Raw genomic sequence first — 15,637 nt, forward strand, 5'->3', positions numbered from 1 at the left:
CCAAATATGAACATTTCATGTCACATTTGACACGATACGGCTTTGCTGAAAACGTGTACAGACACGTTCAGTTTATTCGTTTAACGTCTGAAACCGAGTAAAAGTCCCAAGAAAGATTCGAGAGATCTATCTGGAGTCATATTGAGTGAGTTAACCATCGCAGAAATTGCGACATAAAAAAGAAACATCTGCGACTCGCCCGCCCTGCCTAACTGGCTTGCTTTAATCTTCATTCTTCGTTCGTTATTTGCGGAAAGCACTGCTTTAGTAAATGATGAACAAGTCAGAGATCAGAACTGTAGGTTTTAAGATTTCAATTTTAATTCATTTCTCTATAAAATGACACCTCGATCACAAACCCATTGCAAACCCCACGTCAGCGAGCGAGCGTATGGAACGACTTCCAGGCAAGTTGTGTGAAGCTAAAATGATTGCAAACTACAAGAACGTTTGTTTGTCGAAAGACGACAAACAAGGCGAGAAAATCCCACAAGTCTCTCGAAAAAAAACTAAGACAACGTTTAAAATAGATCTGATCTTATGGAACAGTAACCTGCTCAACCTAACGTTAAACTCCTTATCCCTCGAGAACTGTAGAATCAATAAAAAGATAGCATTTCTTACCATTAACGATTTACCTCCTTCACTCACTGATCATCTTTAAAACGAGAATAAAAGTAATTCCATACGAAAACGCATTTCAAAAGAATAACGAAACCCCATAAAGGTATTAAGTGGTTTTCGTTTCAAAGCCAACACAACTGATTTTGCAAGAGATACCGAGACCTTAAACCATCGCCTCGTCAATAAGTGAAGGAGCTAAAATTTAGAAGCAATCAAAAACAAAATGTGTATATATATATATATATATATTACTTTGAAAGCCAGCTTTGTATAGTTACCTATCTGATGTAAACAAAATAAATCCTTTGCAGAAACGAATTAGACATAACAGTACTTCTGCAAGATGGCGGCCAAAGTTGAGGTTGAACGAGCGATAAATTCAAAGCGATGACTAACACAACGAGCTTCATGAACGAACTTTTCACAAAAAGCGAAAGGAAGTGCTCTGATTGCAAAATCAATCCAAAATGGACACGATTTGGGGGCGTCGCCCCATATTTAACAAAATTCAACTATGACAAAAACTTGTAACCATCGAAAAAAAATCCTAATAACTTAGCCTTACCAACGAAATAAATTTTACTTACTCTTTTTTCTCAATATTTTTCTTTCAATACGTGAAGTTTGGCCCAAACCTTGGCCGCCATTTTGAGTGAGAAATTCACAGCATTTATGTACAACAAAAAAATTTGATGATATTACAAAGTGGATGATAGAAAAAAGGCATTCAAAAATAGCAGTGCCATTAACGTTCGGAAATGCGTCATTTTATAAGTTTTGCGTCCACAAAAACGCATAATTGAAGTAGAATCAGACATTTGTAAAACCAAATTCGATCTGTCTTCCAAAACGAAGACACTTGCATATAAATTAATTGAGCTGATCACTAAATGTGATTGAATTTTCTCACGCTTTGCGTTTAGTAGTGGAGATCGCTCTGTAAAACCAAAGCCTACCAATAAACCTTTTTTCATAGGATTTTTCCGAATAAATCAGAGTCAAAGTTACAAGCGAAGCTTCCTTCACTTAACAATACGCGAGCAAAAAATTATCCCCCTGAGGTGCGTTCACACAACCTCTGAAATGGAGAAGGCTAAATTTTTTAACCAATATGTAAATTAAAAGAATAAATTCAGTACTTAAACAACGCACACAGAATAGGATGAATAAAGCTTTGAAAAACAGCACTATAAACTGATAAACAGCTACCAAAAAGCAAGGGTGACCTCTCTACTGTTAACCAAAAAGAAGTAAATTAAACGAAATTCGAAGTAATAACACACTCTGCTTCACCCATGGTTCGGCAGCTGAGAAAAGAAACCATAGAAAAAAAAAAACCGACCAAAACAAAAATCACATTTAACAGTTACTGAGAATGGTTTATCGAGCTCGCAGATCTACATGAACGAACTGCAACGGAGCTCTGCTAGAATCTTTCCAGCTGTTCACATGGATGATTGACCCACTCTCTTGTACAAAGCTCCAGGACTGCCAGACGTCGAAGGCTGTTCACCCTCGTCTTCAGACGTACTCAAAACCCTGAAAAGAACACAAAATGGTATTTAATTCCTTCACACACAAGCACGGCCAGTTTTTAAACGTAAAACCGAAATCATAAAAACAGCACAAAAGAAAAATTCTTGCCGAGACAGATCTTTGTCACTTTACATTAAGTCTCGCATAAGTGACAAATGATCACATATTAATAACATGTCGAGACGTACTTTGCGAGTATTTCAAGGTAAACGGACTTTTCCGACTGTCAATTTGACAACGAAGTACCTAAGGCTAAATTTAACTTTGTAGGATGTCGACATATCACCTGTTGGAACGCGTGCTCAGGTTTTGAAATCATAATGAACTGACTAACGTACCACTTGACCTTGAAGCAGAAGATACAATAAAAGCCATTGTTTCCGATTTGAGGTCGAGAGCTTACACAGGAAAAGGGCTAAAGTGCAGCTGAAAAACTGCCAGACAGCAATTTATCGCGATATAGTTTTCTCCCTATTGAAAAGCGAAATTTAAAACTTCGTTCGCGGCGGGACAATAGAATTTTGCCCACAGGGGAAATAAAAAACTTGCCATGGCGAAATACATTGGGAGAAGTCCCTTTTTGGGAAAGAAAACGTGATTTAACACCGTAAAAGTACTTTCTCCTTGCAGAAAGTTTACAGGGGAATCTTCGACGATCTAATGACAACCATTCTTTGCTCCGCTTAAAGAAAGGTCTCATCAAGCTTATGTTTCACGTTCCTCAAAAACTTTGACGCACTGTCCAAAGCGACATAAACCAATTTTTCAAACATTTCCATTTCTCTTATTTCATACAGTCAAATTTACACAGTGAATGAACTAGGCGAGGAAAAGGAGAATCTCAAACAATTTTTTAAGAGGAAAGCTGAAAAATTTCGTCTCTCTAAGACCCAAAAATATCAGCTGCTAGACTCTCCCTTACAATAAAATCCGCAAAATCGGAACTTACTTTCATTAGAAACCGGTTGGGGAGTTAAATTTTTCTTCGTTAGCCCCGAGTGTCCGACATGTTTTCGAATTCGACGATTAAGAATATGATTCACCATCTTTTTAACAACCCTTTATGTTCAAAACTTGGCTCACTGATAATTTCTCTACAGCTTTTTTTGTACAGCATTCGAGCGCTACGTTAAGCGAAGACCGAAATTAGAATCGTAAGCGTTATTTTCGATTTTTCTTCCCTATTGTAAACGTTGATGACGAAAACGAACCATTTTTTAAAATTCGATCCTAAATCGACACCCATCATTCCACAAGTCACTCCATAAGCTTTGTTGCGTGTGATAACAGCGAAAAGAAGGACACTGCACTTGAAACGCTGTAAACACAGTTCAAAATGTCGAAACGAAAAATCCTTGACATAGTCATTTTTTAAAACCAAATAAAATTCGTTGCGTAGTAATCGACCAAAGAAAAGACGTCTATCAAAATAAACTAGTTTACTATCTGTCGCTTTACGTTCAGTTTCAAAACTGGATCCAATTTTGTTAGAAACTTTAATCAAAAACAGCCTGCCCTTTCTATTACCTCGGACAAAGAATTTCCCTCTCGACATACAATGAATTTTTAAGTTCTAGTAGCTATTTTCGTTCCAAGAAGGACCAATATTCGGTGATGGGAATTCCGTTTGGCAAATATAAAATAGGTCTTCAGTGACTTACGTAGAGTGCTCTGGGCTTTGAATATTCCAACTTTCAAATTTCTCTTCTAGCTTTTCTTTCATGTCTTGCAGAATCTCGTAGACATGATAGTTCCTTGTCTGAAAGGAGAAATGAAATGCATTAGAGAAACAACTGAGACAAGAGAAAGCCAAAATTTCACCACCAGATGGGTGCTTGAGATGGTCCATTGCAAATTACGGCGGTTCATCTACGTTTGTCGAGCTGGCCTTGCGATTTGTCTTTGCAGTTAATACTTACAGTAAGTACGGGTGGAGAAGTTAGTCGAGGCTGTGATTAACATGTAACTTCTCCCCATTATATCAACAAATTCTCGAGCAAACGGGTAAATCTTGGGAGTTAGAGTGTTTAAAACACTCCACTGACTGGCTATGTCACTTCAAAAACATTTGAGAGTGAGTAAAGATATTATGTAAAATTTTCATCGTTTTTCTTCTTATAAACGTACGTAGCTGCTAGTTAAAATGTTTCTGACAACACTGACTCACACGTATTTCTCGTTAAACTGTCTAAAAAGTTCATCTGGTTAGCTGGTTGTCAAGCAGGGACCTTAGACTTCTGTTATGATAGAATCCAAATGTACGTTTTCTTCCCCTAAGGATGAACTAACTTTGATTTGAAAGTTCCACTTACAGAAACAGAATATTCCTCCTCGTGAGATCTGAAGCTGGTTCTCCTCCTTTTCGACAAAGGACCCTTTGACCCTGAAGCAATTCAAAATTTTCTGGTCAACATGTAAGCAAAAATTGGTATGTGAACAACATTCCTAACGAGACACAAAAATTTCATAACTTTGGTACACCAGAGTATATCTCTTTCGTGAGATATTCTGATTGTTACTTGTAAGTCTTAAGAGCAACATCTTCCTTACATCAAAGGAGTCACATTGTAAAGAGCTAAAATCCATTGGCCGTATCATTACAATAGTCAAAGTTACAAAAGAAAAATTGCTTTATACGTACCCTTCCTTGTGCGTTTGGCTCCCTGCGATGAGCTAGGCTCACCACAAGCAATCCTTTCATCAGATTTTCTGTCCCTCCCTGGACAGGCACACACCCTGATTTCCACCACACGTCTGCCAAGAGTTTGTCCCTCCCTCTCCAATGTAAAAATAACTTCAACTGGCCGTCTGCTTGGCCCTGATGCACAGCTTGAGAAGCACATGAAGGCAAACATCTCCGTAACATACTCTGTACCAACTGAAATGTAATACAAGTGTGTTGTATTTACAATACTGAAGTTCATAAAGTACCTACGTAATGTTAAGCGAAATGATACATGTATGTTATACCAGATCACTCATCTGCCCCAACCAATACTGCTTCCTTTCCATGCAGCAGTTCATATTGTAACTTGTTTTCCTACTCTATTGCTGACCAGACACACCCCAACATGTGGAAGCACTTCAAGAGTAGATCACAACCAAACAGGGCCACATATATAAACTATTTGCTTTTTGCATGCTTAGGATAATTATGGTTCAAAAGTGTGTCCTTACAGAAAAAAGTTGTGAACCGTTCTGGTCAAAACATTCAAGCTAGCCTTGATTTGTACATCAATGACTGCAACAGAAAGAAGCAGTCATACATGTTGCAAACATGTATTATTTTCCAACCAAGTTTTTTTGTAAGAGACTTTCCGAAATTACTAAATTACATGAACATGTCCCAGTCTTTGTGTACTTTCTAAAAAAAAAAAATGATTACACCAATAGACTATGGGTGTGCTAGTACAATCACCATTTTCAACCGGTAATACCTTGTGGGCCACTGTAAGGAATAATTATGGAGTGTCTAGATGACTCCGGGCAAGTGTGATAACCAGCCGCAGGATTGTTACTGCGCATGAAGTGGTTGTTTGGAGCAGAGCCTAAATAAAGAAAGAAACAAACTATCATTAGTTTTGCTTTAAACAAATGAAAAATAAAAGTTTATTGAAAGGGGTCAGTTTCTAACAGAATTGTGCTACTGCTTCAGAGGGGGGGGGGGGGGGGGTATTACAGGATGATTTAGCTCTATCTACTGAGTTGATTGCATAAATTATCCACTGTAAAAAGATTGGGCAACCAATATCAATTTAAGTATTTTGTAAAGTTTGCTAAAGGAACTGTCATGCCAAAGAATAAAAAAAAAAAAATCATCGTTATTGATTCAATTGATAGTTGTTCTCACAGCATTTAGCCTGGTGTGTAGTATAAAATGAGAATCACACATTTGCCCTAACCTTGTGATCATCAATTACTTTACTCATACCAACATGAACTACGTTAGATGTTAGAACTGTGGGTAGTTTTTCATTATGTAGACTGCTTGAGGCTTAAGGATAAGGGATGGTTCTGAAGGTCAAAAGAAGATCTAATATACCATCATTGGAATTTTCCATATGATTTGGGCACCTCTTTACCACATCATGCAAATTGGTGGAGCCTTTGAACACCGCAACAGCTCTCAAGTATGTTTTGTGTGGTGGGGCCTGAGATGTCTTGAACTTGATGGGACAGTAGCTGTTAAGATTCACATACAGCTTCTTGCAGACATCCGAATAAGTCCATGTGGCGGACTTAGAGGCTGATTCAGTAATAGGGCCAAAAGATATCTGGAAGTTCAAATCTCCTGGGTATTCTGTGGTGCTGGGAATTTGTGGTAAGCGAGATTGAGGCTGAGGTTGGTACATGTAGTTAGGCACCATGTTGGGAGATGATGCTGCTGGGGTCCCAGGGGTTGAAGCATCACTGTATGTACTGGACTGCAGAGTAAAGTACATGTATCTCTGTTAGCTCTTTGACCCCCAAGATCTAATTATGAATTCTCCCCTCTAGCTGCTACACATTAAATTTTTGTTGTAAATTGGTTATGAGAATTTGGTGTTCAATCAAGGTAACAACTTCTACCTGATAAGTTTAAGTATTTTCATTACCTGTTTGCTGGATCATATAATTATGGATATTATATGGAGAAGTTACAGGTTAATCACTTCTGGGAATTAAAGAATTAATATCCCAAAATTTGTAGTAACCATTTGATCAACAGATAATAGAGAAAATCAGTTAAAAAAAATTTTGGCTCTAAACTAAGATATTAATCCTTTCGCCCCTCACAGTGACTAGCTTCAAATATATCCTTAAAACTCATCCTTGACACAAAGAAAAAGGTTATGATAATAAAGGAAAAGATTCTCCAATTGTCCTCACTGTCAAACAAAATCCTCTATGTCAGTACCATAGGAAATGTAATAAGAACAGCTTGGAGAATATGAATACTAATGTTTGGGTGTAAAGTGTAAAAAAAAAAAAAGAGAGATAGAGCATAATGCAATATTATAGGTTGTACCCTTTGGTACTTAAAAGAACAGTTGCTCAAAAAGATATGCAATGTTCAGTAACTGTAGAATCATTTTAAACCAAGAATACACTTACAGTCTCATAAGGTGCAGTGTTTATTGGTGAGATGGAAGATGAGCTGCGGTGCACTGACACAAGGCCAGGAGAGCATGGAATGTTGTGTGGATAAGCTGGGGGATTGGGGCTAGTAGATGTTGGCAAATCCACTGGTGCCTGAGAACTTGGTATGAACTGTGGTGGAAATAGAAATTTCAAACACAACATTTAGTCATGAAATGTTACTACCAGTTGAGAGTACCTGAAGTACTGAATGCTGGCTTCCAAGGGTGAAGTCATCAACTCGTGTCTAATTAAGATGTTGTTGCCTTCTTGTTCAAAGAGAAAGGACTTTAATGGTTTTACAGTTTGGGGCTACTGCTCAATCCCTTAGCAAGACAACTTCTTTCTTTCCTGGTCATAACTATGGCTATATATGATTAATGGAAGGGAATTAAACTGTAAAGCACACAATGTTACATGTAGTTTAAATCTACACTCTGAGAAAAAAAAAGGTGAAAAAGTGGAAACCCCGTGAACTTGAACTAATGTAATATCAGACTTAGAGTAGATTCACATCACTTGCCAAACAAATACTCCGTTAATTAGATCTAATTTCCTTTGTCATCACAAACACTTTCAGCTCCACTTTTGCAAGAGGCAGTAGCTGACTACGTCAAGAATCAAATAATGATATATAATGATAAGTTACATTCTCCTCAAAACAATAAGAATTCACTTTGGCGAAACACAAACAAAAATAAGAACAATGGGAAAAATCCTACATGTAAGGGTAACACAACACTTGTGTGGAAAGAACATATTACAAAATTACACAATAACTCCTCAGCGTACCGGGAATGACTGCCCATATGGTCTCATATCGCTTGGCAAAAAATTGTCTTGAGAATCTGAAATGAGAAAAAAAAAAAGAACACACAAATCAATAAAAATACTTAAATTTCCTTTGATTTCCCTAAGAATAACTTTTGGCTGTTGGCTTCAGCACAAATCTGTATTTTATTCTCTAAATTTGATCACCACAACTCTAAATCTAATGGCAAGACAAGGAGTCGGATTTTATATTAAGCAATATCTTACAGTTGGGAATGTAATATTTCATGAAATCTTTGCATTCAGCTCAATCCTATTTCCTTCCTTAGACTTGTGGGAAATTACTTGTGAACAATACACTAGTTAGATGAAAAGATTAACATCTAGAGACATCCGCAAAGAGGTCAAAGATACACGGCTTTGTTTTCTTGTGTATGTGCCATGTTATCTCATATTACCAAATCATCCAATATCCGGAATACACAAACACAACAATAATCTGGATATCCTCTTTCAGATGAGTCACTCACCCAAGAAAAATTTCTCCCAATTCCGTTTCATCAAAACAAAACATAAAAAAACATATTTCTTCACTAGATACAAATCACAGCAACTTTTTACTCTGCGAATATGGTCATTTACCACTGACATTACTGAAGACAATATTTTCATTTTGGTTTCATGCCAACTTTCAAAGCAGATCACTGTTAGCTAATCGCAACATATTCCAGCAAACAAAACAAACAAGTCTTCAGATTTTGTATTTCTTACCTTCCCCTGTTCCCAGTGGAGACAGAAAACTGAAAACGAAAGCAAGCAAAGGGTTTGTCATGTTACACAACAACAACAAAGGCCATTTTACTCTAAGGACACTATAAACTCTAATTTGGCTTACTCCTGAATATTCATCCTTGTTAAAATTCATGCGTTTGAAAATTTCTTGTTAACCTTCGATCAAAAGTTCACCTAGAGCCAATATTGTTCAACAGTGCTGACTAACTAACATCACCCATGTTGTATTTTCATGTTAAAATGACTTGGAACCAGTTTGATATGCTTTTTTTTTTTAACTGATTATAGTGCTGTGTTATCTTAAACGAAATAATACAACAAACATTTGCCACATGCAATCAAATGATATCTTGGGATACTGTAGGTAATGAGAAGCCTTGGACCGTAAAAATTTCAAGCTATTAGTAGGCCATGTTTTTAGCTTGTATACCACACTAAACTCGAAGCTTATATACAGTTGTGAAAAGGCAAACAATATTGTCTACAGCTACCATAAGTCCACATGATATGATCTACTGCACTACCTGTGGCATAAGTCTTTGTCCCAGTGCATCATTTTTGGAAAGCCTGAATCCAGAGTACACGACATCTTCACTTTGTTTTAACTTCTGAACTGATCCAAAGTTTCAAATACACTTTAACATGTGAAACTGAATAATTTTCCAAGCTGACTAAGCTAAAAGCCACCGGCTTGTCATTTAAATATGTGTCGTGCAACTCGTCACCTCTGCAAACTATTGTTCTCACGCCAAATTTAACATGAGAAGCACAAAAGCCATTGTCTCTGCAGCCACTAACATTATGGAAAAACAATTAAAGACAATAGAAACCTGATATCTACCACTGTTGACCTTCAGTTGCTAGTTGTTTGACTTGTAACAACAAAGAAGCTTATCTGATGAATGCTGGATTGTCTCATCACTATCTGACACTTTTGTTGTCTCTTATGTAATAGTACTGCTAAAACTGACAACAAAAGAAATTTAATCTATTTAACAACAGGTGACCTGCAGGATTTTGGCAAGAAAACAACTTTTAATCCTGTTGTAGCACTAAACACCCCATTTTGACTTTCTTGATTTGACTCTTCTGTAACATGTCCCTTGTAAAAGCATGTTTGAATAAACAACAACTCAATTGGTAAAATTTTTTTTTTGAAAATGTGACATTAAACACATATAAAATACAGATAACACAATGACACTAAAAATTGTCATTAACCTTGGGCTACTTGATAAACTTGCTGACTTTTTAGAGAAAAACGACAACTTCCTGCAGTTGACCGCAGTTTTTTTGTTCTAAAAAAAAATTACACAATAATGAAAAAAACAAACAACTTCAATTTGGTTATCCTCAAAACACTTATAGAGAATGAAGCAATTCACAAACACAGATTTTAAAACCCTTCAAGTTACACCTACATATGATTTGTCACCCATTTGGTTTACAACTGTTACAATAAAAGATCTCTGATATTTTAGATAAATGCCTCAAAACAAGTCATATAACAAAACTCTTTGATGTAATAGTACCTTGCAACTAGTTGTAGGAATTTGCACGACAAGTACTTCAAATTATAACTAAAGAAAAGTTGCTGATGTTGCATTTTGCCAGTGGTCGCAGGCAAGTTCAAACTAGTTTGACAAGTATTGTTCTGCGGCATGGTTAGTTTGTCAAAGTCATCGCTATTAAGCCTTCTAACACTGACAAGCTCGATTATCACAGCAGAAGTGGCATGTCAGTCAATCAATGAGCTTGCATAACAATACTTGCTGATTTTTATGCGTGGCAGAACTTAAAGTCAAAATTAAGAGAGAACAAGACTAAGTAAAACTGAGTTTTACACTTGATATACTGTAGTGGTGCGTCTTATAACAGAGTATTTTCATGTAATTTTCAGTTTGGGAACTTGACTAAGTATGCCTTATAACCAAAAAGCTATGATACATATATACATACACCTCTTTAAAATAATCTCAAAAACACTCTTGGCAATCACATCTTGGGAGTCTAAGAGTTAAACTGCTATACAAGGAGTCAAACAGGATAAACTATTTTCTTACCCTCTGCTCCTGTTAGTTGGGGTGATAGAAAAGTAACTTCTCCTAAAGTTTCAAACAAAACTCAGCAAAGGGATGATAAATAACAAAAACCCTTCTTGCCAAAAAGTTATATCTCAGTAGCATGATCTTTAACACCAAATTCTCTTTCCTAATTTGCTGGGGAAACAATTCCACACAAAGGTAAAACAGTTGATCAGATATTGAAAGAGTAAGGGTCAAATGCTACAGCGGGGCTGCCACGCTGTACTTTGTAACCAAATTTGGAACCATTTTGTGGCCACAGGTGTGGGCAGAAAAGTGAAAATGTAATAAAAGTGTATTACAAAATACCATTTTGCAATTGATTAAGTTTTCATCATAGAAAATACTATCTTCCTTATTTCATGAGTTAAATCAAAGCATAACCAAAATAGGTAATTCGAGCTGTAACTATGCCAATTGTTATTTCTGGTAATGAAATCATGTTGTTTTGCAACCACAAGTGTTAATGTCCAACCCATGATTTCAATAAAATGTCATATTGTTCTTGAATCTAGAAAAAAAGAAAGCATTTCAATACAATTCTTACCCTGTCGCTGCCTGTTTTGGCTTCAAATCATTAAAAATGTGGGTTGGAGAATTTTCAGAAATTCCTTACCAAAAAACTTAATCCCCCCAACCTTAAAAACAGTTTTTCTGAAAATCTCTAACAATAGTTTTTGAACAGTAAAAACAGAGTGACGGATGCACGTAGCAATAGTTTATTTTTCAACTATTTACCAGGTAAGATCTTTCCTCTGATCATATCTATCTTGTGACTAAGATAACCCATCAATTACACACAACTGTACCTTTGTTTTGAATTTGTTTGTCACAGATGGAACAAACAATCATACAAAGCATTTCCCTAACAGTTCCTCTTCCTAGAGATAATGAATCTAACCTGGGTTTTTCAGATTTGATCCTGCGGTCCATCTAACGATTTTCAGCAAGGAACTCCCAACCGCATTAATTTGTCAAGTTCACCTTTCTGATGAAATAATTTGCTGCTGGATTTTAACTTTACGTGATCTACAGCACTCACAAGATGTATGCAAAAGTTGGACCCGCGTATGATGTTCACGTGACAGAATACAGAGAAAATCCACAGAAAGCGTGACTTTCATCCACACGATCAAATATTCGAATACGCTACAATGTCAACTTTGACATGTACAATAGCCACTATGTACAGCAATCTCGTTGACGATACATTCGTCGCCTTAGAGGAAAAAGAGAGGTAAAACGATCCGCTGACAAGGGATGCAAGCAAGGCATCAGCCGTGTGCATGTTTTGCCTCGTGATGACAGTTACAAAGCATCGATGCAATGATATTGCAACAGGAAACAAAACGTTAAAAACAGGGCGCGACTCAATGTCAAGCCAGAGCAATAATCCTAATCGTAACATGCCAAAAAGAGACAAAAGTAGTAAACATCTAATACGCTGATTGACTAAGCAAATCCACTTCCAAGCATCAATAAAATTAAAATAAAAATTTCTTGATTTATAAAATACTACGGAAAAAATATATAATTATAACGAAAAGGCAGATACACTTTAGTGAGTGAATCATCGATCGAAGTGAAGCTCCCGGCCGATGTACATAATTTATGATATTTCACTGAATTCCCTTAGGCACAAATATTCGTTTTGGCTTAAATCACTCGGTGCGTTCTACACAAAGCTAACGTACTTACCATGAGGTATTCTCCTCTCGCACATCATCGAGAAGGCTTTTATATTGTTTGGCCTGCAGAAAAGTGTTAATCGTGGGTTCAACATTATCCACCATTTTGTTTTGCACAGAGCGTGATGCCAGATCGCCAACAAGGCCTCTTTTCACGGAACCAAAGTTAATCTCCACTCTAAACAGAAATTAAAAAAGAAAGGAGAACATCATCAACGGATCTAACGTTCTCTTGGAGCACTAGATCTTCAGAAACTTTCATCATGACGTTTTCGTAGTGCAATAAACATGTACTCGCGAAGGAACGACTTCTCATTAACCAAGCAACAAAAATCGATCGTAAAAAAAAAAAATATATAGAACCAAAGAAGAATGCTTAACTATTCAAAAATCGAAAATTGAAAAACTCTTTGCAAAACCTGGTTTATAGGAACGTGCCGCTCACAATCACTTCATAAATTATTCTTATCGGTTTGAATTTCCTGTTTGGCAAAGCACCTTTAGTTCCGATAAGTCAAACTACCGGGTGTAAACATAGTGATATTGCGTTCCACAACATGGATGAAAATCGACTCGGAGTAATTACCACCGAAAAATGAATCAGTATCGGCAGATCGAAACGCTCGCAGTTTGTAAAATGATAATGAAAGTATCGGAAGCTTCCGATAAATGTAACATGACCCTGGCACACTTTCATTCAATATGCAACCAAAACAATTCCTGATTGCGTCTCTTCCCGTTACTTGACGTGCGTTCTAGCCAAATCTACGCCTTTCCTGTAAGATTCCTTCAGTTTGAATCGAACGTTTGAAAAAGGAAATCCGCCGTTGAAGACTTCAAAGCGAGGAAGATTTACGTCGCGAAGGCGCCATGGGTTTGTTTACCGAGGTTAAAAGCTCAATAACTAATCACAGCACACCGACATGACTCCATTATTACGATATCGACTACAGCAAATTATTGAGAGGAAACAAATCTAACAGTTATTTCAGCTGTACATGTAAAACATAAAAACCCTACCTTCACTGATCCAACAAATGGTCGATTACAAAACCAGACGAACACGCGGTAACTGACGCATATTTTGATGACATTGCATGAAATCGGAGCGATTCGTTTTTGACCAATCAGTGGACGCGCTTCGCTAAACAATGATGTATTCCCCAATCGGGGCATTCTATTTTTGTAAGCATGAAATAACATACCAATCTACCAATCAAAATCGCGTAAAATATGTCATAAGTCGGGGATTCCCCGCTTATTTTAAATTCCGCTATATATCTGCAAGTCCAGCCCTTGAAATTTAAAAGATCTCAGAGCTTTTGTCCTTTAAAGTAAGGGTTATAAAGATAGGAAAGTTGGTTTAGCTGTTATCGAAGATCGTGAATCACTTTTAGTCCCAATGCAGTTTTTGGGATCATGGGATGGTGAAGAAAATCGAAGGGGAGGGGGGAGAGTTGATGAGCGACGATAACAGTGTGCATAAAAAAATATTGCATCGCGTAAGATGAAAGTACTTTCAATATACAGTTTGCGTTAATTCTAGATTCTCAGCAATATTCCAGTCAAAATATCAATTGATGATAAGGCGATTTTGCGATGTGAACTCTGACAAAGTTGAAATTCTTTATGCAACCACAACCATTACACGCGAGTTATTTGATGACCTCTTCAGATAGATCTCATAAAGTATGTCATCGGATGGCAAATTAGAGGCAGGAGGCGTGTTCAATATTGTAAACCACTTGGCAACGGAGGTTAAAAATGTACATTATCGGGAAACGTTTTTTCTTTTTTTGTCTTTGCTATTGTCCATGGTCGAAAGCCATGACCATAACTGTGGTAGGTCACGCGCTTTGCATGCCATAATCATTCGCTCGAGAGTCAATTTGAAGGAAACCTATAAAATAATATGATCAGTAGAAGAAATAGAGGAGATGCCATTATATTAAAACTCTGGAATTTACTATGCAAGAACAAAGAAGCTTTTGTTGGATTTCACGCAGCACTTAATATCAGACTTGCGACTCGACACAAAAAAGTACAAAGTGGACCGACACACATCACCTAAAACCTAAATTCGTACAATACAAAGACATTTAGAATTCCTTTTCAAAAATGACTCTAGAACTCAATGAGATTTGAACAAGAATAATAAAACTGAATATTGAAATTCGCTTTCTCGCTCCGTTATTTTTTGAGCTTCGGTTTTCATGCAATGCGCACAATGGATACATTTCCCGCAACTTAACGACAGAATAACCTTTGGATAACAAGCACATTACTTTTTACCGAATGTGGAAGCATTTAAGTTGGTAGAAATTAAATAAAGAAGTCTGAGATACCCTTCAAATTATCTATATCAAATGTCGAAGCAAACTCTCGCTAGGTTTGACTACAAAATCCATTTTTTTCTTTTATTGTTTACTAAATTGATTCATGAAATCAGTTCCATATGATATCTTTAACGATGATATTGATCACGTCTAAATATGCCCGATTGAATATCGTCATGTTTAAGAGTGTATCATGTAATCAAATATATTGCCTTTCAATGCCTTAAAACGATTTGTTTTTGGAAAGCGTATGGTCTGTGTCATCTGTCAGTTACATCATACCCGTAATGTAAGAGTACTCGAAACGTAATGCCTTTGATTAGACCCCCCACCTATCTACCAATTTGACAGAATGGTTGGCTATATGCACGTGAAGATATAAAAAATAAACTTCATGGCGCCGCGCAAAGCTTCCTTTGACTTCCCAGATTGAATAACAAATTCTCCTTTCTAACTGCAAACTTTTTCTCGTAAATTAGATAAAAGAACTTTTTTTTGAAACCTGTTTGAATGATACTGTATGAAATCGTAAGAAGAAATTATATGTAAATCACTTTTGAGAGTTAAACGGTTCGCTTGAAAGAGAATTGAAAATATCAGCTTAGTGGGGAAGAAAATAAACAAACGAGAAACATCATGAAGAAGATTATTACGATCTACCGATTGTGCAGAGCACACCAATATTTTA

General features: G+C 36.7%; 1 protein-coding gene across 12 annotated transcripts in view; it reads right to left on the reverse strand.

The window, feature by feature from the left end:
* Nucleotides 1-297: 297 nt before the first annotated feature.
* LOC111336880 (cellular tumor antigen p53) overlaps nucleotides 298-15,637 on the reverse strand; it is a 50,629-nt gene continuing 35,289 nt past the window's right edge. For 4 of the 12 annotated variants that reach the window (XM_088737932.1, XM_022943052.2, XM_022943056.2 and 1 more), the window contains 10 exons: nucleotides 12,624-12,791; nucleotides 8,821-8,849; nucleotides 8,071-8,126; nucleotides 7,255-7,410; nucleotides 6,203-6,587; nucleotides 5,598-5,708; nucleotides 4,802-5,038; nucleotides 4,473-4,543; nucleotides 3,822-3,919; nucleotides 298-2,163 (listed from right to left, as the gene is read on the reverse strand). In XM_088737932.1, the coding sequence (XP_088594058.1) occupies nucleotides 2,070-2,163; nucleotides 3,822-3,919; nucleotides 4,473-4,543; nucleotides 4,802-5,038; nucleotides 5,598-5,708; nucleotides 6,203-6,587; nucleotides 7,255-7,410; nucleotides 8,071-8,126; nucleotides 8,821-8,849; nucleotides 12,624-12,718 (1,332 nt within the window). In that variant the 5' untranslated portion in view covers nucleotides 12,719-12,791 and the 3' untranslated portion in view covers nucleotides 298-2,069. Of the gene's footprint in view, nucleotides 2,164-3,821; nucleotides 3,920-4,472; nucleotides 4,544-4,801; nucleotides 5,039-5,597; nucleotides 5,709-6,202; nucleotides 6,588-7,254; nucleotides 7,411-8,070; nucleotides 8,127-8,820; nucleotides 8,850-9,365; nucleotides 10,879-10,904; nucleotides 10,947-11,826; nucleotides 12,586-12,623; nucleotides 12,792-13,032; nucleotides 13,173-13,633; nucleotides 13,774-15,637 lie in introns of those variants that run through there. The other 8 variants (XM_088737934.1, XM_022943051.2, XM_088737933.1 and 5 more) reach the window with 8 other exon arrangements.

The sequence above is a fragment of the Stylophora pistillata genome, chromosome 11 (assembly GCF_964205215.1).
Source record: "Stylophora pistillata chromosome 11, jaStyPist1.2, whole genome shotgun sequence".
NCBI lineage: Eukaryota > Metazoa > Cnidaria > Anthozoa > Scleractinia > Pocilloporidae > Stylophora > Stylophora pistillata.